This window comes from Calidris pugnax, unplaced genomic scaffold, assembly GCF_001431845.1.
Source record: "Calidris pugnax isolate Ruff unplaced genomic scaffold, ASM143184v1 scaffold211, whole genome shotgun sequence".
In the NCBI taxonomy this organism is placed as follows: Eukaryota; Metazoa; Chordata; class Aves; order Charadriiformes; family Scolopacidae; genus Calidris; species Calidris pugnax.
This window is the reverse complement of record NW_015091083.1, coordinates 293,764-317,011: the sequence shown is the minus strand read 5'-3', so window position 1 is coordinate 317,011 and position 23,248 is coordinate 293,764. Positions and strand designations below refer to the sequence as shown.

Here is a 23,248-nt window from a genome sequence, read left to right as displayed (position 1 = left end):
ACAAGAAATGACATTCTGGGTGTACAGATGTACACAGAAGGAATTTAAGCCCCAGGAATGAAAGCAGATTTGCCAGCAGGCAAGGTTGTGCTGTAGTTTCAGTTATGACTTCACTGCAATTTTTGAAGCAGAGAATACGATGATTCTCCAGGGAGACTGCACAACTACAATGCCTAAGCATACTTAAAGATTATCATTCAGGGCTTTTAAATCCAGCTCTATGTTTCCATTAATCCACTCAGCTGCCAGCTCAATCTCCCATTGGCAGGTTCGCTTGCTCTCTAACAATAGAGAGCTTATTAAATATTAAGGTCTTAATCTTAAGTACTTCTGTATGACTGAGAAATCCTAAATGGTGCACAGAAGATAAACATTTTCCCACTAAATATATATATATACACACACACACGGTGGTATTAGATAAAGGCAAATGTCTCAACGCTAACAGAAGTGTGTAATAAATCCACCTATTTTAAAGCAGTCCATGTGTCCCTTCAGTCACATTCTCCCCGAGTCGTCTAGACACTGGGATCACGGGTTTACCACTGAAGGACAAAAGCTCACTTTTTTTCCTGCCTTGAAATGCCAACTTAGCAATTAGAAAGAGGTTCACGGCAGGATTCACACTACTCTGATAATGCTGATGGCAAACACTACAGGTAAGGAGACAGCTGCTTAAAGATTGCAGGACCAGCATCACATCTGATATTTGAGCTCTGCTACTTGCCATTATATTATTTTAAAAAGCATTCAGCCAATATAGCTTTTGCTTAAAAATTAGGCTAACTAAAATGCATAAACTGGATATGTATTCAATACAAGATTTTCTGAAAAGAATAATTTTCTACCTATCAGGGAAGGAGGGCATCTAGTCAGACTGATTACTTTCCTCTTGTATTTCAGCTGGTTCACTTCAGATCACAAGAGCAGGTGGGGCAAACCAGGAAAGCTTTTAGCTGAGATTTTTAGCTTTTCATACTGTTAAGGCATTCCACTGGCCAACAGTAAAACAGATGGTCCAGGAAAACAGCAGCAAATGTGGGTACTTTTTGGGACTTCTGCTGTGGAAAGGGGCCAGGGAGTGCCCACAAGGGTGCAGAAGCCCCACTTGCCTCTTTGCCAGAAGATGAGCAGAGCTCTGTAGCGCAAGCAGTCCTGCTACCCCCTGAGGCAGCCCTGTGAGCTCGTGGGGAGTGCAGCTTGTTACACTATCTAAGGAACTAACACCTTCCCAGATTAGATAATTCTTTTATCTTCTTTCTCCGTGCCCTCCCCTCCAACCCAAGTTTTCTACTGCAGGCAGATCCGCTGTTCTCTGCACAGTATCGCTATTCCCCTGTGGGCTGGCACGCTGAAACCCTTCTGACAGCAATCAGAGGTACAGCAGCTTCTCTACTAACAGAATTATTAACTTGAATTTCCCTTTTTAGACTCTAGACGGGATCAGATATTGAAAAATGCTCAGAAAGGCATTATACTCACAGGGACAAAACTTGGATGTTACCAAAAAAATGAAAGAAATAAGGAGTTTAGAGTCTGTATGTACATATGCAACCCTAGAGATGAAGCAAAACTAGAATACTGGGTTTAGTGCTCAGGTAAAACACTATGAAGCGAAACACCAAGCAGCAGCCCAAGGTTCTTCCAGCATACCTACATCAAGGACCTTAGCACAGGCTGGTGGAGACACTGCTCTGCTCAGTGCTAGGGGACATCACTTTGACACGGGTAGCATGTGGGTACTACCATTCACATTACACACTATTTATACGTGGACCCAAGACAGTGGTTGCAAAGCCAATATACTCACAACATTTTTCTATTACATTGGCAGATCTCAAAATGCAAAGCTACTATTTGGATCTACTTGGCTAGAGGGTTAGCTGAGGCTCAGCCTCGTTTCCCTGACCCATGTCATGTACATACCCATCAGTAGGGAGCAAAGTACTTCATTATTCATGTTTGAGGACTATGATTAACATTTCATAAAAACAAGTTCTGCAGGTACTACAATAAAGTAAGGGGGTATCGAGGGCTATAAAACACATAAGGCTTCAGAATCCTTGGAAGGGATAATACAGCATGCAGACTTATGTAAGTCATTTTGTACTGCAAGTCAATCCCTTTATTAACAAGGGATTACAACAGCCAAAACATTTGGTATCATTCGTGCACACATAGCCCATGTATTAATTCCTATTTATGGAAAATTCCATTCAGTGATACAGTCCTGCTGTGTACTTCCCCCCCTGTCCTGCCTCCGCAAGCTTTTTGCCTGAAAGAAGGTCAGTCCCTCACATCTAGATTTCTAAAACTCTCCTGAATTACTGAAGAGCAGGGCCCTCCACAAGAGCACGGAGGAACGGGATTCCTGTATTTACCCACAACTCTATGAATCTTTGTCCTCCTTCTGCTAGTTGCCCATATGGCCATGCCAGGGAAGTCGTAAGGTCTGCAAAGTGACTAGTTTAAAACAAATAAATATTCAAATTCTGTAAAATGATCTTCCCTTTACCAGTTCTTTGTCTGTGTGCACTAGTTTAGTTTCTTTGTACTTTATTCCATGCTTGAACCTCTATTTTATAAGAGCAGTCTTTAGAAATACTCACTATACATGCTTACAAGTTCAAGGCCAGGTTGGATGGGGCTTTGAGCAACCCAGTCTACCAGAAGGTGTTCCAGCCCATGGCAAGGAGTTGGAACTAGATGATCTTTAAAGTCTCTTCCAAGTCTAACCATTCTATGATTCTATGTGATTCTATGAAGTAACAAAACCAAAACACAGAATCATTTTAATGGATAAAACTCTTGAGGTGCAGAATAGTTTGAAGAAAAATAGCGTTACTTACATAAGCACAGGAAGTATTGTTTTTGCTAATGGGCAGAACAATTCAGGAGACTTTAAATAAAAATAACAGTTTCAGCTTCTTTCTAAACAAATTCTTTTATAATCTCCTGTCTTGATAAGTGAGCCAAGTTTGTCTTGCTATAAGTTCTACATGCCCTAGCATAAAGCTCGGCAGACATATGTCATCATAATTTAATTTCTTTCCTTATCCTTCTTAATTCTGAAAGTTTAATTTAACATTGACAGAAATGGGCTGGAATAGTTCAAATTAAGTGGCAAACATCCATTATTATGAATGCACACTTTACCAGCCAGTTCCAAATGCTGGAAATAAAAGGAATTTATTCTCCAAAGCATTACCAGTCCTTAGATCAAGATCCTGCAGACAGATCTATTAGCACCTAATTTACATTTTGAGATAGACCATATATGGGACACAGCGCCCCCCCCAAAACCGGGGGTACTTTTAAAGGCCATTCAACACAGCACTGTAGGAATCTTAATTTCATGCAAATAATTAACCTCAGCTTCACTCTCCTAAATAACTTAGGATCCACATTTTCAGTAGCAGTCAGGCAGTTGGACTAGATCGTAGGTCTCTTCCAACTGGAACTATCCTATTCCAACAGCAATGACAAAAGAGTGTGACACTTGTCAGGACACAGATAATTGTGAAACTAAACTAAACATCCTTCCTCAGGGTGATGCACATTCAAGGGGTTACTTACGAACTCCTGCCTTTCAGGTGGGCATCAGAAGTTTCATTGTCTGACAGAAAGAAAAGCTTTGCAGTGAAAGACAAGTAGTGGATGGAGAGATGCCATCAGAGAACTCAGAGGGCTCACCAGGTGCTGCTCACTTTCAGCGCTCTGTTTCCAGACCCCTCCAATACTATCAGAAATTCAAAAGCATTTTCATGTGCAGTCAGCTATGCCATTACCCTCCCGATTTGGTAGAGTCTGCAGTTGTTCTGGGTGACATCTCCCCATCATAATGAAGAAATTGCCCAAATTTAAGTGCCTGACACCTGCACCACAGAATGCTTCTCCCTAAGCAAAGCTTTCATTATTTTGGGTTTGCTCTGAAATTAGAAGTACATTCTTTCAGATAAAACAGTTTACTTCCAGAAAAAGCCTCAAGTGAGTTATTTGATGCTGCCAGTGGAAATACCTTAAAAAGTAAAAGGGTATTATTACAAAAGTAGTATTATCAATAAAAATTGGCTGAGCTATACAACTTCACAGCATAGCTCTGTTCTCACAAGTGTCCTTTTCATCATTCAGAACCACCAACTTCCAAATAATGGTATTAAATTTTCTGCAGGATGGGGGATAAGTGTTATTACTTCTTTTGATTCCTCCCATTCTCACTGAGTCAACACAACTGCAGGAGATGAAGCAGGATTATGTTTTCATTTGAGATTCACTAAAAGAGCTGCAATCAAGCTGCAGCTGCATTGCTAAATTCTGTTTTAATTATAAACAACAACAAAAATCCTAGAAAACAAATGGACTCCCAGACATGCAAGTCACTGGCAAAGTGGGACCTATGGAATCTTTAAGTGGTGATGGTGCCTGAAGACCAGCAAAATAAGTGTTTTCACTTCCAATTCCAAGCCATTTTCTTTGGAAGTTGAGCAGCAGTTTGACTCAGACATCACACAAACGCAGAGCGGCTGTCAAAGGAGAAGTATCCTCTGAAGCGTGTACACAAGAAAGATTAAAAAGCACAAGGTTAACCATGCAAACATGATCCCCTACAGACCATCCTCTCTATTTTGCTTGGGCTTTTTTGTTTGGTTGGTTTTTTTTTTCCGCTTATCCACGTAACATGCAGGAAATGCCAAAAGTACCAAGGTATCGGAAAAAACATCCAAATATTGCAGGGGATGAGGTGGAGAGAAGATGTCTCACAGAAGTAATAATTTAGCTAATAGCAGGAATATATTTATGTGTTTTAAAGATCCAGCTACTGTCTGTAGCTTTCTGACTTCTTACAGTAGTTAATTCCTCCAGCTGATTGCATGCTATGCAAATGACTATTTCCATTTATCCTTTGTCGAGTTACTTGTGTTCATATCTACAAGCAAAACCATCTTCCCTGAATCTGTGGTGGAGAGGGGAGGGACTCATCACTCAGAACGGCAGCACGCTCTGTTCACTTCAGCACACACACAACCCCAACTCGTTGCCAACAGATTGTTCTGCAGTGTATGATTTTGAGAAGACCATCACAGTGTTAGGGAGAAATGGACCCTACTTTGCTCTGGCCTGTTCTAATTTCTGATGACTCACCAGCAAGGTCTAGTCAGCAGGTGATGGGAAAAAAAGTCAGAAACCTTGGCTCCCATTTGATTTTGTGACAGACTTGCCACCCGACACTGAAAAAGTAATTTTCTCTTTTGTTTCCCCTCATCCTTTGTCTGCCAGGTCTGTTTAAGGCTGTTTGCTCTTTGGAACACTGTCCTCTTCTAACTCTTTACTCTGGGAAGCCTACCTGTTTTTTCAATGCACTTGTTATCCCTAACAACCAAGGGCTCCTGAGGGAGAGGGAAAAGGCTTCTCTTATCACTGATAAATGAGTTTAATACTGCCTACTTGAAATTCAAATTATACGCCAATATGTGTACCTGGGAAGGCAATGAGTATTTACAATATTTATGTTGTCATCTGCAAAATCCATTCAATAATTCTCTGCCAAAAAGCACTGGAAGGAGCCATCAGAATAGTAACCTTAATTTTTACAAATATATGTGCCAAGGATACAGCATTGACTCTGCCAAAGTATTTCATATTCCTTGGCTCCAAGACAGACAAGGCTCAAAAATGCACAAGGTCTATCTTGGGAACACAGGGGTCTGGGTTTTCTTTTGCTAAGTCTAGCTCTCTGCTGCTCCTACAAGAGCAAGAAAAGGAGAAAGTATGGTTTTTAACTGAAAGCAGTTGCTTCATCCCATTCCCTCCCTCTCATCTCCCTCAAGCAGCCATGAGCTGTTCCCCCTTCCTGCCCTGCCCACCACCATAAAAGACCCAGGCAGATAAGCTCAACAGCTACTGCCAAGGGGAGAAGACGAAATCTGAACACAAAACTGGGACCAAAGGTTTAAGAACTGTGTTAGAGAGAACAGGAAAGTTTTCATTCTGGGGATGATGAATATTCTCCCTGTTGCTTTATTTATATATTTTTTAAACTCTTATTAAAACAACTGAAAAGTCTGGTTCAGTAAGAACCGAAACTCTTAAAACTTATTTCCCATTCCTGCTTGTATCAAAGGCAGTAATCCCAAATCCTAAAGCAAATAATAAAGGTATAATTTAACCCTCAGTGCTTTAAAATAGTCAATAAACTTCTAAAGAGGGCTTTCAAGACATAAACTCAGCCAATCTCCTGTGTGCAATTGCATTCTCGTGTCAACCACAATTTCAGAGTTGATGTGAATAAAGAAAGGAGGAGTTAGATGGAGTTTAAAATCCTGGGCCACTGTTTGACACAGAAAGTCCATCTAAAACAATTCCAAGCTAACAACAAAAGCAATTTATTTTTAATAGAAAGTTCTGAGTTAAAAAGCAGAACCAGCATGCAAAGGCCTGATAGAGCAGACAACCATTTAGTGCTGTGATTCTAAAGGCGTCATTGAATAAAACACTTTCTAATGTTAATTCCAGCTAATGCTACCAGCAAGCTGCCCGGACAAAAAAAAAAAAAAAAAAAAAAAAAAGAAAAAAAAAGACTGATTTTAAGTTGTATCTGCAGTTGCAACACATGAGACAATATATTTGCAAAGAGGACTGCTTGCCACTTATGAAGAAACTATTTGTCTACTTGCATTAGCAGAACTGGTCTGCATTAATTATTGCAAACACCTGCATCACTAGCTCCAGCTCTAGTGCAAAATAAAGGCATCTCGGCTTTCACTTAGCCAGATTTATCAGCTGTTTTAATGAGAGCAAAATAAAAGAGAGACACAGAGGTTTTCACGTAAGGACACAAAATAGCAGAGCAAAAAAACCATGACTGCTTGTCTTACACAAAAGCTCCCATCACAGCAACTGAAGCAGCACTTGTATACTAGGGGGGGGAATCAGCCCAGATGTAGCTGAGCTTTGCCACCCTCCCACAATATCACGTTAGTAACTATAGGGATTAGGGAGCCAGCTTTGCAAATGACATAAATTGTTCTCTCCTACCCTCTGTGTGGTCACAAAACACTCCCAGGCATCTTTTCCCAACTCCCACAGCACAAGAATGCTGATGCTGCTACTGCTGGGTCTTCATCTATTCATATAAGCATGTCTGCCCACAGCACTTGTTTTGTTCAGCCCCCAAAAGCAGCAAAGGAAAACACTAAAATGTTGAAAATACTATAATAATAGTGAAATAATCTATGGCAACTTAACTTTTCTGCCCATATCAGTTAACCTGAAAAATCAGAAGAGAAACATTACAGACTAAGTGAAAATGGATATACACAGTCCTAATTTCCTCCATTGGGCAGCGACTGCCTGCTGGCTATTTTTAGACACAGTCCCATCCTCCACAACTGCAAGCAAAGAGAACTACAGTGGAGTATATGCTCTCCACTGGTACACTGGAAAAAACCTCACTGAAATATGTCAAAAGGCCTAGCTAGACCACTCCTAAATGCTGATCATAAGGAAGAATAGAAGGAAAAAGTAATGTTCAGTGAAAACTGGTGATGTCTGAAGGTTTTTTTTGAGCTGCTTTAACACTTGCAAGTATATGCAATAAAAAAAGGAAAAAAAACCCCAGTCTTACCTTCTTGAGGTGGATGCGCAGCAGAGGTAACCATAATGTACAGAATTTACAGATTGGAGGAAACCAGTGAAACATCATGATCTTCTGACTTCTCTTCCATGCACACTGACCTTTGAGAAAGGTGAGGTGATTCACTCAGGCAGTCCCAGCTGTAGCCGTACACACAGCAGGAACTTCACGGTGAAAGATGACAGAGCTGGAACATTAGATAGCCCTGCTCCAAGAAACTGTACCCAGATTTGCCAAAAAACTTATGTAAAAACAACATGGCACGAAACTTAGAAATCAGAGGGTCTGTGTCCTTCTACCACCATGTGTATGCCTGTTGTGATTAGTGGCTTCTAGTAAATGAAACTAGGAGAGTTAGGAAATCTTTGGACAGCCAATATGCTGCTTATCTACACTGAACACTTTCACATGAGCCTCATTACCCTTCTTGAAAAAAACAGGTGGGCAAGGTAATGCCCTGTGATTAAGTTCTACTCCCACCTGGGCAGCCAGCTGAGAATTCATACACAGGGAGGCAGCTTTCTCTAGTTTATTCTATGTTTTCAACACTAGACAATTGCTAAATTTTACCTTATTTAAACTCCACACAATGGATGGATCAAAATATGATACTCTATGCACCACAGGAAGGCCACCCAAAAGTGCCCCTCTGCTTTGATCTCAGCAGCTGAGTGGAGAATTAGTTCTAATAAGTTGCAAGTCAGAGTAAGAGCTTATTTCATTAAGAGCTTGCAAGAAACACTTTTTAGTTCTATGAAATTATCATACAGGTTTTTCGACAGTATTTTTTTCTAAAATAATTTTTAAAGTTACATTGTCACCAAATAAACATTAAAATATATCCAGAAAAGGTAACTGATATATGTCGGAATGTAAAATTACTAATTGCTTTCAATTTTGAGTCTTAGATTCCATTCATCCATGCTTTTTTGGAAAAAATAACATTTTGTTATAATGTCCTTGTCCCAGTAGAACACATTTAAAGGCATAGTTCAGCTTTTAATCTAAAATGCTAACAAGATAAGTGACGTTATTGATTTTTGCAACTTTTTGAATTTTGTAAATTTTTGAGGCAGTGTTAATCAAATTCTGTTCCAGTTATTTTTCATATTTATGATTTTTTTTTTCCTAAAGAGAAGATACATTTTTCCCCAACTTGACTATCAAAGTGATTACCTGTTGGACTACAAAACACCAATTCAGGCTTGGTCAATTTGTTATTACTACATAAAAAAGAGATCGCTAAAGGAATGGGATTTTCAGGAAATAGCTACTTATAACCTCCTCAAGCTGCAGGGGTAGAATCCATTTGCTTTGCACTGTTATTTGTTTAACTGAAGTCAAACAGCTGCATTGTGTATTAATCAAAACAGTAAACTTCAAAAGACATGTCCCAAATCCAGGAGCGACTATAATTAAAGTTCCTATGAACATCAATTAACTTTGCAGTCTCCACAGAAGCATGCACAAAACACCACCCCCACTCTTAAAAGGAATCTCCACTGGTAGCTGAGAGCAGAAACGGAAAAGTTATTCTATATTTTCATCCAAGCCCATAAACAACACTAAATTGTTACAACTCGCTCAACAATTCTTTGTAACTAAAAGTAGCTAAAGAAGCTGTTTTTCTCTTGTTATCCTTAAGTCTATCTTACCTCTCCTCTTTCACTCCCAACTTTCTTACCCGGAAGCTACAGTTAATTCTGGAGTTCGATGTTTACAGAGGATAACAAAAAGGAACTTTAAAGCAAGGTACCAAAGCAAATTTCCTTGAAGAAGTAGCATCTCACACTGAGACAAGCTAAACAATTTATTTTCCACAATTGTCTGTTAAAACTTCTTCTGATGACAGACTCTATGGCAGCTCCGGTTTTCGAGACAGATACACTTACCACAAGAGACACGTTTCCTGAGTTAAGATGCAGTGCTGTTATCCCAGGAGTATGGTCCATGTGATCCTGCAAGTAGTCAGATAGGTCCTTTTTTCTGTCTCGATAAGATACTTAGCTGTATACAGATATAAAAACCCCCTTGTTAACTATTAAAATGATGTGTGGAATGATAATTGACAATAAAAATACTAACTTTGTATTAGAAGTATAATAGTATAAATTAGAAGTATAAAAGTATAATGGCCTTTGTATAGAAGGCCAGCTGCAACAGAATCAGCTGCTATTCCTTTTTCTCAGTGAATGCAATAAAAAATGTTCTGAAAAATTTATTTCTCTTAACCCTTAACTCCAAAAAGTAAAACATGGGGAAACAGAAGAGCAAAGGTCAGTTGGAAAAAAGCTCCACTTTGTATCAGGTGGCTAAAAGATACTGTTACAGCCATAGCACCTGAAATCTTTCCCTAATAGACAGAAAATTTTATTGCAACAGAACTAGATTATAGAGCACAGCATTTTTTTTTTCCTGAAATATATCTTAGAAAACTGAATGAAGAAATATTCTTTTGAAATAAACACACTTCCATTTTGCCTCTTGCTATACTAGAGGTAAGCTGTGTTAATAGGAACACTGGCTATTTCTCCCCAGTCATCCCCTCGTCCACCATCTTTGGCCTTGCCTTGCAAATTCCTCATTTAAGGAACACAGTATTTTTCTTTTTTTTTTTCTTTTGTATTTTCTTGCTTTACAGGAAAATGTTTCTTTACATTGTAAAACAGTGCTTTTTGTTCTTTTTGAAATGAGGGAATGAAAGTCACCTGCCGTGGTCCTTACAGCAGTGCCACTCCAGCACACCCACCCACCTTCTGCCCTTTGCTCACTTTTCACCACATGTCTGAGAGAAACTCATAAAACCAGATGCTCTGCAGAAACCGCTTTCATACCAGCACCTCTCTCCTGTGTCATCTTTTCATATATGCAGTGAGGTGCAAATTTCCAAAGAAACCTGTTTTCATGGTGGCTCGATGATGGCACACTGATTTGTGGATCCTCTGATATCTAATAAAACACAACCTGACATTCCCACACACTGAAAAATTAAGCAAACACAAGACCAATCCATCAGAAGTCGATCTTCATTCATTCTGGAACCCAGCCAGCTTTTTTTTTTTTTTTTAACAGAGAATTTCACAATAAAGAATGATGTCAACTTTATTTCTTTTGGAATATTATTTCTAAAGCAACAAACATGTTTTGCCTTTAGAGACAAAAGGAAATGTCCTTGGCCTCAAGCATCTATACACCATGGATGGCTCAAAATCACAATGTAGTTCTCATCTGGTATTTATTTTTCATCATACGGCAAGGGTTAGTTTGATTTTTTTGACACACAGAGGTATTCATTCTATCTCTAAGGATGGAAAAGACATTTCTTTCTAACATAGTGGTACTCACATACAAACAGGAATCTTGAACTCCATAGAGAATCATCAGAGAAATAAAAAAAAAAAAAAAAAGAAAAACGTGATAAATGACATGTATCTTTTCCAGAGAGGAAACAACAACTAAAATGAAATATTCTTTTCCTCCTCACACCCAGTTTTGAAAGCTGCCTACTAGCTAATATAATAATGGATGCCATTTCAGGTCACAACCCCTTCCATTTCATAGAATCATAGAATGGTTCGGGTTGGAAGGGACCCTAAACATCATCTAGTTCCCTGTGCCATGGTCAGGGACACCTTCCAGTAGACCAGGCTGCTCAATGGGATGGGGCATCCACAACTTCCCTGGGCAACCTGCTCCAGTGTCTCATCACCCTCCCACCCTTTCTTACAAACTCTTCTCTTCTGAGACATTCCGGTTCACTAGTGCCATTGAAAGTAGAAAAAACAGTGTAATAGAATTTAATTCTCGTGCTATTCCAGATAACATTGCCAGAGTGATTTTAAATTGCTTTTGAACGAACTAGAAAGTTCAAGTTAATTGAACACAAGGATTCACATAGCAAATTATCTACTAATAATGGTATGGAAGAAAGAAGCCTGATTAGTAAACCCTGCTGGATACTTGCAATGTGAGAAGTTGAGAGATGTCAGAACTAAATCAGAGAGGTGAAGATCAATAGTTCTTTAATCAATGGTGGATTACAGTGGGATTTATTCTGCTGAAACCAGCAGGAGCAGATAAATTCCCCACTGAGATTAATTATTAGGAAGGGTGGATGCAAACAGAGGAGTGCAGTTATCTTTGTGACAACTGTAAGTGGCAAGAGAAAGACCAGTGGGAGCACAGAGCTATTGCCTGAGTCTCTGCTGGTGACCAATGACGCCCTCATCAAATTCTCCGCACCTCTTAGTTCCCTAGAAGAAGCTGCCTTGAAGCCTGTGTATTTCTACAAACACACGTACTGTAAACCAAAAACCAGGGGCAGAATTTCAGGACCAAGTTTTTGGCTTTGTTTTTAAACTGATGGGTTGCTACAGCTTTTGGGTTCATAAAAATTTTGTATTATGGAGACAAAAGCACCAATGTGTACAGCTAAAGAATGACAGCTTTATGCACAAAGATGACGAGCAGCATCAGATTCACACACCTTCTTAAGTCAAGAGGTGGTCAGAGCTGCTCCAGGGCTCTGTCTGTAATCCATCATTACATACACACTTCTCATTTCCATTATAGTCTTCAGTGCCAATGTTACAGTACCCACAAGCTAACCACTTATGTTTCATAAACTACTGCTAAACAGAGACACAAAGCAGGCTAAGCAGAAGAGAGAAATCACAGAGCATCTCTTGTGACAAAACTGATTTAGAATCAAGTCTCAATACATTGAAATTACTGTGACTTTGAACTACATAAGGAATGTACTAACACGAGAAAATCAAACAGAGCTAAAAACATAGCTTGTCATTGCTTAATTTTCTACCAGCTTCAGGGAAAGATATCTTTCTGGTCTTTCCCCCGACATTTTACATTGACTTACCTTATCAGAGGACAGCAAGATGCAGAGGGTCCAGCAGACATTAAATTTGCTGGACATAATCTGATGGATTTCTTTATTCTCTTTGGTTACAATCAGCAACTGTTTGAGAGGTTTCTGTCTTAAACTTCAATCAGATGGCATCAACTTGTCCATTTTATTTCTTGTAGAAAAAATTTCAGAAAATATTTTCAAATCTAATGGCATCCCAGCTATGTTGGTCTATTTTCAATGACTATGAATTCAGGAGCTTTAAAAGAAATTTCTGTGGTTTTATTTTTCTCTAAATTTTATCAGATACCAACAATCATGCCTACATGGCAAATCAGAAAAGGTTCTTTATTGGGAAAAAATTGCAAGTTTAATACAGATACGATATAAATTATAAAAAACGTTGTAAAAATCACCTCTCCAGGATAGCCAAATTAATTGAAGGTGGAGTCTCAGTGAAGCAAATAAAGTCTTTCCCAGATCATCTCTTATTTTAAAGCAGGTCATAAAAATAATCCAGGCCTTGTCCCAGTTCCCAGATGGATATTCCAGTGCCCAATTCTTTTGCAAGATCTAAGCGCAACTGGATGGACTAAGACAAAGACACATAAAGCAATTACCTTTTAGTCAGAGACATTTGACACTCCGTGCTGCCATCTCTTCATCTCACTGTCAGGCTTTTTAAAAACATCTATCCTTGAACCAGATACTGAAAAATTTAGTCTGTATTTCAAATACTCTCTGGTTAGCAAGCAATCATTCAGTAAGAGACAGTTAATTGCAATAGTTAATACAATGACCTAATAAAAGATTACCAGCTAAATAGACAAAATGCCACAGAAATAAATCAGATTTATGAACTATGCAAAGGAGTACTCTAGTATCGGCTATCATTTCACAATGCACAGAAATTCTAACTCTTCCCAGAAACATCTCAGGGGTAAAATAAAACTTTATCACTGAAGACAATTAGAACAACTTGTCAAATACCATCAAGATTTCTTAGCTACCCTTGCCTTCTCCCAGGACAGATCCACAATTTTCATTATCATATTCTATTATAAAGAGATTTTGGGAGATTACTATTTAAAAGTATCCTTATTTGAGCTCCAGCCATTGATTTAATTTTGCCATTGGTTTACAAGGGAAGCAATGCCACAATTCATGCTCTGCACTTCTTTGAGTCAGACAATAAAAATAATTATTTTTCAATCTTTTAGTTTCAGGTTTTCTTACTTTGAAGTGCAGCACTGCAATGTTTAAGCAGCTCACAGGAGGGATGTGTTTAAAACTTATTTCCATAGAAAACAAAACAAAGTATCGAAGCATCCACTAGGCATGGCATTCATGACTGCTTTTCATCATAAACAAATGAATTTTGAGCAACCTGCCAATGATTATAATGTTAAAAAGGGGAAAAAACACATTTGTCATCGGGTAATAAAATTAAGTGCTCCCTGACCAGCTCAATCCCCATGATGTGAACAATTCTTTGATTTGCCCTGGCATACAAATCTCAAAATATTTCATTACTAGCTTGTTGAAATTGGAAAGAAACCTCGTTTCCACAAATTCACCAACCACCACAGTTGAGTATCTGTTAGGATGAATTAATGAAAGAAATGTATAGGAATGAGTGTTCTTAACCTGGTTAGTACTGACAATAGAAGGGTGAAATCCTTCCACAAGGCCAAAGAGAATGTAGTACAACAACATGCAGCACAATTGATCTTTTCTCTAATAGGTTTTCAATGAAACTTGCTAACATTCTAAGACAGGTACTATTAGCAAGAACAGGGTAAGATGTGGTAATTAATATCCCATATGTGCTAGTACTTCAACTAATATTAGAATAATGAAGGGAAAGCCAGCATACTGCCTTTAGCTTAATTTGAGAAAATATACAGAAAGTTTCCAAGGAACTAAGGCTGCAAGTAACCATTTTTTCCTATATTCTGGTATTTTGCAGACTATTGTGTAGACAGAAATTCTATATCCTGCCAAAGGACAAATGCTTAAGTTTTCAAAACACTAAAACGGAACTGAAGAAAACAGGGTGATGCAGGCTGACAGGGAGAATCAGAACCTCATTACAGAGGAAGGCAAAAGTTCCCCAAGCTTCCAGCCAACATGATCAGAAGCAAAATTTCTTCGGTCTCTTGTCTGACAATCAGCATGTCTGTTAGTGCGTGAACTGTGCACTTGAACAGATCTTCTCAGAGCACTGGTTTGCCCTGGTGAGTCTTATCTCTACACATGCCTAATCTTCAAAGATTCCAAGCCCCCAATCTTCTTATACAGGCAGTTGAAGCTTTGAATCATAGCAACTACATCAGGGTAAACTGCTTTGACAAAAGCCTAAACCCAGTTCAAGATTTTCTGAAGTGTCTCAGTAATGCAAGAAGCTGAGTAAACATCTCTTTCCTTTTACAGCCCTCTGACCTGAAAAAGTGGCACCTACCTTCAGTGTTGGGTAGAAGATGGCATGCTTTCCTCCTTTATTTCTGCAAAACAGGAAAATCAAATAGTCACAATAGCTGTGATAGATTCCCATAGGATTTTTAGCTGACATTAGAATTCAAAACCAGTTTTATTCCTTCCCACTTAAAGGAAACAAAGACAGTACTGAAGAAAACAGCCAATTTTATTTTGAAGAACTTACTGCTATTAAAATTAAGACATGCTAGTATGTTCATCACATGGGCATTAATATGCCCGTACAAAAGACAGAGACTACTTTCCATTTAGTGGCTGGTATCTTTCAGATATCAGTGTCTGTTCCACTCCGGAAGCTGAGGCACTCTGTCTCTGAAATCAGATACTTTTGCCATCAACTTCCAGTCATTCCATACTTGCAGTCTGGCTACTCTATCTACTGACAGCAGGGTAGGGCCAAAATCTTCTCTACTTCTCTTCCTTTTCTGCTGAAGGTAAGAACTTCTAGTCCTGCCCCTTTTCTTCTGTAGATACAAACATATCACAGCACATAAATCCAAAGTGGGGGGGAAAGAAAAGCCATTAAGAGAAGGTACACAACATATCTAAAAGTCAAGTATGCAACTGTGGTATCAGTTACAGGAATCTCTGTCAGAAAGGTCCTCCGGACAAAATCATCCAGCTTAAGTGGGCTTTGACAATGTTAGCAGCTCAAAAGTTAGAAAGTTCAAAACATGACCATATAAAGTCAAAGACCTGCTAGAGGAGTCTTTGCATACCAATTGCATCATGCCACAACTACAGCAAAAATCCCTGGTTATCTAAAATGATTCCTTAAAAGGCTTCAGGACGAGGCCTTTGAAAACATCTATAGAACAGAGCACAGTTTCCTAATAACTAACACAACTTCTGGGAAAAAATCAGGTAACTTTTATGATTAAGATGAAAGTTCCAAACTTCTTTGGGCATAACACTGTGTGAACTGGTTACAATGAAATAAAATGCATGCAGGCAGAGTCAGGCAAGATACTTATTTACCCCCTACTAGTGGCCTTTAAGGAGAAAAACTCCTAAAAGAGGTGAAAACGCTGTCAGCAAAGATAGAGGATCCAAGAAGAGATCTCACAAGAGAGATGGTCTGATACTAGATCTAAGTAAACTGAGCTGCCTTGTTGCAACTAGATTATAAAACTGTGATAGTAAAAGGCAGTTGTGCCTACTAAATGCACATCTGAAAAAGATGAAGACATTTAGTTGTCGGATGCAGACTGCGAAAGATTTTCCCCAGTTCCCGAAATTACTATCTTTCAGGTTAAATTAAATGCTAGCAGTATAAAACATACAGACAGAACAAGCTACACTGGGCACAGATAACAAGGCTGCATTTTAAACCACTAATAACGAGAAGGATGAGTTACAAGTGGCCTCACAGCACCACTTAACCAGTTAGGCTAGGAGGAAATGCAGAGCACGTGGACCGACCGAGTAGGCATTGCTCCTAAAATCTCCCAACTGATGTAAATCCATACTTACCTGTGAAGTGCACTGGGACAAGAACTCAGAGACAACAGATTTCTGTAATTATTTGTAATATTTAGTCTCTGCCTGCTACAAAGCTGTGCTTTGCTTAAAGATTCATGATTTGATTTCCTAGCAACTGCAGACATGAAAGATTTCCAGGCGAGATGGGAACCAGTGAACCAGTGAAGCGCATTTCAGGCCTGGCTGCCATCCCCAGCAATGGAACTGAACCTTTGCAAACCAAAGTGAGAACTAAGAAAAGTTCCCTTAAATAACCCTCCCCTGCAGGCAGCGGAACCACTGCAGCCGTGCTGAGCTACACGGCTGCCTGCGAAGCACAGCGCAGCAAGTGAAGTTTGGAGTGATTTTCAGATCCAGTGCACTTTATGAATCAAAAATTCCTCCAGGAAGCCCACAAACAAGAATCTCCAAAGATTGGCTTTCAAAGGCAAATGATGTAGTACTACTGACAAGCTCTCCCTTTCCCACATGTTCGGTTTGCAAGGAGATGTTTAGGAAATATTTTTCTCTTTCAGATCTACTCTTTTGAGAGCAAATTTTCATCCAGTGGTCATTGTGTCTCCAATTGGATTGTGCATTAAAGACCACTAAAACAAAGCTTCTGATTTTGATTTATTCCTTTTTAGCTAACATGAAAAACATTGGAATTGTTTGGCACAAAGTAATGTTGCAACAGAATACCAAAGAATTAAATATGAGGGAACAGAGATCCCAGTCCTTTCATACAAACACAGAAAATAAATTAAAACACTGCCGACCAACAGGTAAATATTTTTTTTTTCTGATAAGAAATACATGTTGCTGAGAAGTCAGAAGAAAATTACAGGCTGAAAAAAACCCTTAAAATTAAACTAAAAATATAAAAGTAGAACAGTAGAACTTTTTTTTTCTTTTTTTTTTCTTTTTTTCTTTTTCTTTTTACATTTAAAAATATTTAAACCAATAAGGTATTTTGGAAATAACAAAGAAGACCTGATTTTTTTTTCTTAAAGCACCCTAGAATGTGATTTACTCATTTTCAGTGATGTGCCGCCTTCACATTACCAATGTACTGAGTAATATACAAGACACAGTTTTATAGAAGTAGCAGGATTTTGTTTGCATATTTTTACCATAGTTTTGTATATTTACATACAAAAATAGCAAATTATCACTGAGGCTTAATAAGACGTTGCTCAGGTTTTTTTTAAAACCTGTTTTAAATGGATTTTTCCTACCTTCAGGACTTCTCTTGTAATTTCATGATGAAAAAGTAAGGACAAAGAAAGTTATTACCCTTTCCCTTCATGCTTTCAGTCCTTTAAAAAACTTTAACTGGAAGTCACTTGATATTATTCTCATTACACTTCTCTTGAGTCCATTCCATTTAGTGGAAGGGTGTTGCTTGTCCAATCTTATCACTAGGACTTGTAAAACCAGGTTCTTGTACCAGAACTATTGTTGGTCAAGTTATTGGTAACCACCTAACAACTCACAGTACTAATCTCAGAACATCTGATTAACATACAGTCAGCAGATAACTTTGATGAATACCTTGTATGGTATTCATGGTATGATAGGACTCATCAGAGTTCTCTTCTAAAGATTTCTTTAGCTTATGTTATTTCATTAAACTTTCTATGATTTACTTTTCTCACCCAAAGCACTCTTTTATACTGCAGTTCAGTGTTGACATACAAATCACAAACAGCAGAATTTCCATTTGCTGAATTCAGTTGCATACTATAGTTAACTATTAATACATTGTGTACTGGACCGTGCCCAAAAATTCATGCAGAATGGTAAGATAATAAATGTAACTCACTTCTTGTATTCAAAGTAGTGTTCAGCAATTTGTTCATCCCAGACAATTTTTGGTTTGTGCTCCTTCAAGGTTTCAATGTACCTACAAATTAAAAACATAGATATGGAATTAACTTTTCTAAAAAAGCAGTTGTAAAATTACATTGCAGAAATTTCTGAAAAAAAGCAGTTTTACCATGTTTAGCTGTTGAATACCATATCAAAAATATCTTCTTGCTGACAACTGATTTCCTCAGCCACTTTAAAATTTGCCATGTTAGCATTTTTAGGCTTTTTTTTTTTTAGGCAATGAATTAATTAACATTCATCAATTGACAAATCCATAAAGGCAGTCTAAAAGTGAAATTTGCAAAGAGCTTGTTCTCAAGAAGAAGTTACTGCTAAATAATTCTGCATATGAATTTTCTCCACCACTAGCTTCTTCACCTTATTCTCTTGCATGGACATTTTGAATGTGGGATAACTTACCTCATACCTACTTGTCACAAAGTGAGGACAGAATACTACTTGTACCCAAAAAACTGTGCAGGGAACTGGTGTGGAATAGTTAATGTGCTGTAAATTCATGTTCTTGGTTAGCTTGCTGTCCTTTCACTGTAGAGACAGTGTCTCCTTGTGTTTGCATTTCTGACTGCACAACAGAAACAAAGCTGCTTTGCTGCCTCATGTAAGGAAGACCAGAAGATGGCAAGATACTGCCAATGACAGAGGCCACATGGGTGTCAGAGAAATAAGAGAAGTCTCTATCACATGTCTCTGTATCTTCTGCATCTTTGGCCAGCAAGAAGGATGAACTTAACTCTGCTGAAAACCTTCCTGGCTAAACATTAGGGGATTTCTCTGGCCACAGGGCAAGCACTATCAGTTTCTTTTGTTTCCTTGGGGATTGATTGAGAATTTGAATTCAAAGTCCCATTATCAGTACTCTATCATGATTATATAAAGCTACCACAAGCACACATATAAGGTAGCATTAAAATTATTTTTCTGTTTTTGCAAAATCTATCAAAACCATCTCTTCCACAACAGGTCTCATTCTCGCAATAAATTCTCTGCTCGTGACAGGATTTGCACGGAGAAATTTGCCTTCAGATTATCTTATTTTTAAATAAGAAATTTCCATCTCCTATGCAAAAGATGTCATAACTGATTTCCATCAGCCACTATCCTGACTCCAACAGCACTGAAATTCCACCTCACAGTATACTTCCAAAAAAAGAGAAAATGTTTGTATTTCTTAGTTTGAAAAGATTTGTTTTCTCCTTTGGTATTAGTCTAAATGCACTTACAACATTCAGCATTGCAGGGAATATCTTCTCTCTTTTGCTGTGCAAAGAGATCTAGTTTTGTATACTTAAAATTTAAGGATAGCTTTTAACACCTTGCCCCATTCCAGAATGGCAACTTCAGTAATGACAGGAGACAAGATTTATGTAGAACAGGGACGAAGATGTTACAGCCCAGAAAACAAGAATTACCAGCCAAGACATCCTGGCACGCAGTTCTGAATATATGATTTTAGATGAAAAATCCTAATTTTGCTTGCTAAAAATCCCAAAACAATTAAAGTGTTCAACATACATATGAACGAGCTTTAAAATTAGAAATGCAACTTGAAGCAATTATTATAGCCTTTTATATATAAGGTATATTATTATTTTAAAGCTGTTCAGGCATGGAGTGTATTTAATGAGAACTCGTCTTCACCAGGCACACAAAATTTATTTCCCTTTCTTCTGCCTCTAGGCATTTATCACCACGGAACATAACAGCAAAAATGAACAACTTTATCTTCAAATCACGTACACAATGGTGAGACTAGTTCCAATCTTGAGTTGGGGGAAAAAAATAAAAAGTGGTCCGAAATTGTCACTACTATCCATTAATTTTGGGGGACTTATTTGAAATGTATTAACTTGGTTTTAACATTGTCTCTATTAAGGACAACAAAAATTCAAACTACAATGTTCAAAACAATAAGCTCCTATTTACTTCAATTGCAACTGCGTACTCAATGCTTCCGAAAATCAAGTTTTATGTTTTTCAACCAGAAAATAAGTTTGCTGTGAAGAGTTTGGAAGAGGTGCAGCAACAAACCAGAGCTGTTTCACACAGGCTTTCTATTGCCCTAATCTGGGATCAATCCATTCCCTTCCTGTAGTCATCTGCCCCAGTCACTATTCATTTTCTTGCAGTAAAACATACAGGGGCTTTACAGGCAACATCTCCCAGATACGCCACATTTCCTATTTTCTCTGAGCTATCTTACTACATGCATCAGAAACAGAAGGGTTCCTGCGTAAAACTGTAGCACCTGTAACACAACAAACTTGTGTTGACTCAACACAATACATTAGCTTGACTCAAACTAATGCTTATCCATTCTTAACATATTATCTCCTAGCCTAGGCAGTACTTAACAAATACTTGATACGCAGTTATTAAAAAAAAATATAAAATTGAGAATTTTTCCGTCACACTGAACCAGACAAGCATGGGATACGAGTATGCCTGGGGTACAAGAGATCTAGATTCATTTCCAGGTTCTCCAAGAGGAAAAGGGATGGGCAGAGAGCTCATCACAGCCAGCCTTCCTTCTTCTTTCCACCTTTCACCTCACTTGCTTCCTTTTGGCTCATGCTTATTTCTATTTTTCTCTCCTCTCTTTCTAATTTATCCCTCTTTCTACTGCCATTGTCCCAGTTCACATCTGCTTTTATACTCCTATCCAGAGTAATTTATTTGCTTCTTCATCTGTCAGCTCCTAACTTACTAGCTTTCTTTTTTTACCAAGCTGCCTCAGCAGCTAAGAGTATGATAAACACTGAAAACTCAGGCCTACAATGTCCACTACCAGTATCTCTGCCTGCTTCTCCCTGGCTGCATGACCAGTGGGTTTTCAGTAGAACATGACCTGTGAAAGCAAAGTTGATACAAAATGCTACCCCGTACCAGTGATCCAGTTGTTGAAGAGCCCTCTCCCTTGGAAGTAGTGGGAATATCCACATCCTTCAAATCTCTTTAAGGCAGACTCTGCTACCGTGGCCCTGCATTTCAGTGTCTATGACATTAATTCTTAAACTACAGGAAGAACAGTCCAAGAAGCAAGGTGGCAGCATTCACCACTATCCTGTGTAGCTCTGCTGCAGATCTTTGAGATCCCAAACATCCTGCTGAATGCATCAAATCAAATGCCTTTGACAATGGTCTTAACGTCAACACAACAAACAAATTCATGGTATTATCTCCTCCACCTGGGACACTGGCATACTCCCACCTATCAGAGCCCTAGGATTGTAATTTTAAGTGCTGCTATGACAAACAAGGACAAAATATCCACTACTTAATTATGCCTATTTCTGTTCACTTCAAAAATACATAGTAAAATGCTTTCAAAATGCAAGAATTCAAATTAAAATAGTAGTAGCTAAGTAATTCCTTACCAAAAAAAAATTGATTCTGTAAGAGTGACTGTGATAAACTATCTCAAAGAAGCTATGAAATTACAGAGTTGTGCAAGTTTTGTGTATCTTACTGCGCTGCTCTAGCTTGCTGATAAATGTTACCTGTGGTCTCCTAAAACTAATTCATTCAAAAACTATTTCAGGTTATGTTCCTAAATGAAAGCATATTGTAGTATTCTCTGACATTTAGAGGCAGCAAAGACCAAAACTCAGCAAATTTTGCTATTACAATTTAGCTTAATCTGCCAAATTCTCATTGCTCAGAAATCTGACTAAAAAAGGAATTCCAGGTTATCACACACATAGTTTTTGAAAATTTTCAGGGTTCTTTTGTTCCAATTTTTACTGAAATTACCTGACATGTCAATTAAATTTTGGTATTGCAACCTAGCTCTCACAAAGCAGAAAAACATTTCAAAGCTATTCCATGTCTTTTAATTATCATCTGTCCTGTCTCAAGTTCAGCCTCTGAAGATCAGAACACCAAACATTTTCTATAAGATAAAAGAAACACAGTTCAAGGATATTTTTTTGGCATGAAGTAGTTACAGATGTGCAGTAAAAAATTTAAATGAACTATCTGCTGCAATAGAGCAGATAGTTTCACCTTCATATGAAAGAAGTCATAAATTCAATCCCTGACTGTGAGGATTATAACTAAAGAAGGTGAGTACACTAAAGGAAAATCTATGGCAGATAAGTAAACTCTACAAACCTTCAGTGTCCTATGAAGTTATGAACTACATACTCTTTTCCATCTTTTGGGGCCAAGTTAAGTGAAGAACGAAGAACATTTCTGCTGACTTTCAAATTCTTTTTTCATACTTGGCAGATGGATTTTTCTCCTCTCAATTGACCATGTTTTAGTCACAGTTATACAGATTTATTCTGGATCTACAGCAATAGAACAAATACAAGTCTTTCAGCTTTGTTTTTTGAAAAGATAGAATGATGACAAATTCACGCAAATGACTATTAATCTCTCATAAATAATGCAAATCTTCAACGGTTAGTACTTTTTTTAACATGCCTTACAATAATCTAGATGGCATATAATTCCTCTGGTTTTGGTATGACTTGAATTGAAGATGGGCTATTAAGTAATAAACTGTATTTTATCCAATGAGAATGGATTTATGCCCTTTCAGGAAACTATCTTCATCAGGGCAGTTGAGTAAATACTTGAGAACGTGGATTTTAAATCTCTTGATATTTAGTTAAACTAATGCATATTCAGGTGCTAGTGTTCAGGTTTAAAGAAACGTCTGCCAATTTTAATAATGAAAAACAGCAGAACATCTGTACCTTTGCTGTAACTGATAAATATTTGTATATTTTTATCTGTTTAGTTTCTGCTGAACAAACATATCTGAGCTGGCTGCTAAAATTTTTAAGGTTAAGACCAGATTTTAAAGCAAAAAACCAATATGCATATATTTATTAAAAATGGCTTCCAAAAGAACTGTGACTTAAATCAAGTGGCAATACTTGAAGTGCAAATCAAGG

At 38.0% G+C, this 23,248-nt stretch overlaps 1 protein-coding gene across 2 annotated transcripts in view; it reads right to left on the bottom strand.

Moving 5' to 3' along the window:
* Positions 1–23,248, bottom strand: part of CHID1 (chitinase domain containing 1) — a 131,690-nt gene that overhangs the window by 11,308 nt on the left and 97,134 nt on the right. For both annotated transcript variants that reach the window (XM_014957432.1, XM_014957431.1), the window contains exons 12-17: positions 18,280–18,360; positions 14,959–15,001; positions 12,510–13,089; positions 10,979–10,998; positions 9,526–9,640; positions 7,625–7,734 (exon numbers count right to left, since the gene is read on the bottom strand). In XM_014957432.1, coding sequence (XP_014812918.1) covers positions 12,991–13,089; positions 14,959–15,001; positions 18,280–18,360 — 223 coding nt within the window. In that variant the 3' untranslated portion in view covers positions 7,625–7,734; positions 9,526–9,640; positions 10,979–10,998; positions 12,510–12,990. The remainder of the gene's footprint in view (positions 1–7,624; positions 7,735–9,525; positions 9,641–10,978; positions 10,999–12,509; positions 13,090–14,958; positions 15,002–18,279; positions 18,361–23,248) is intronic.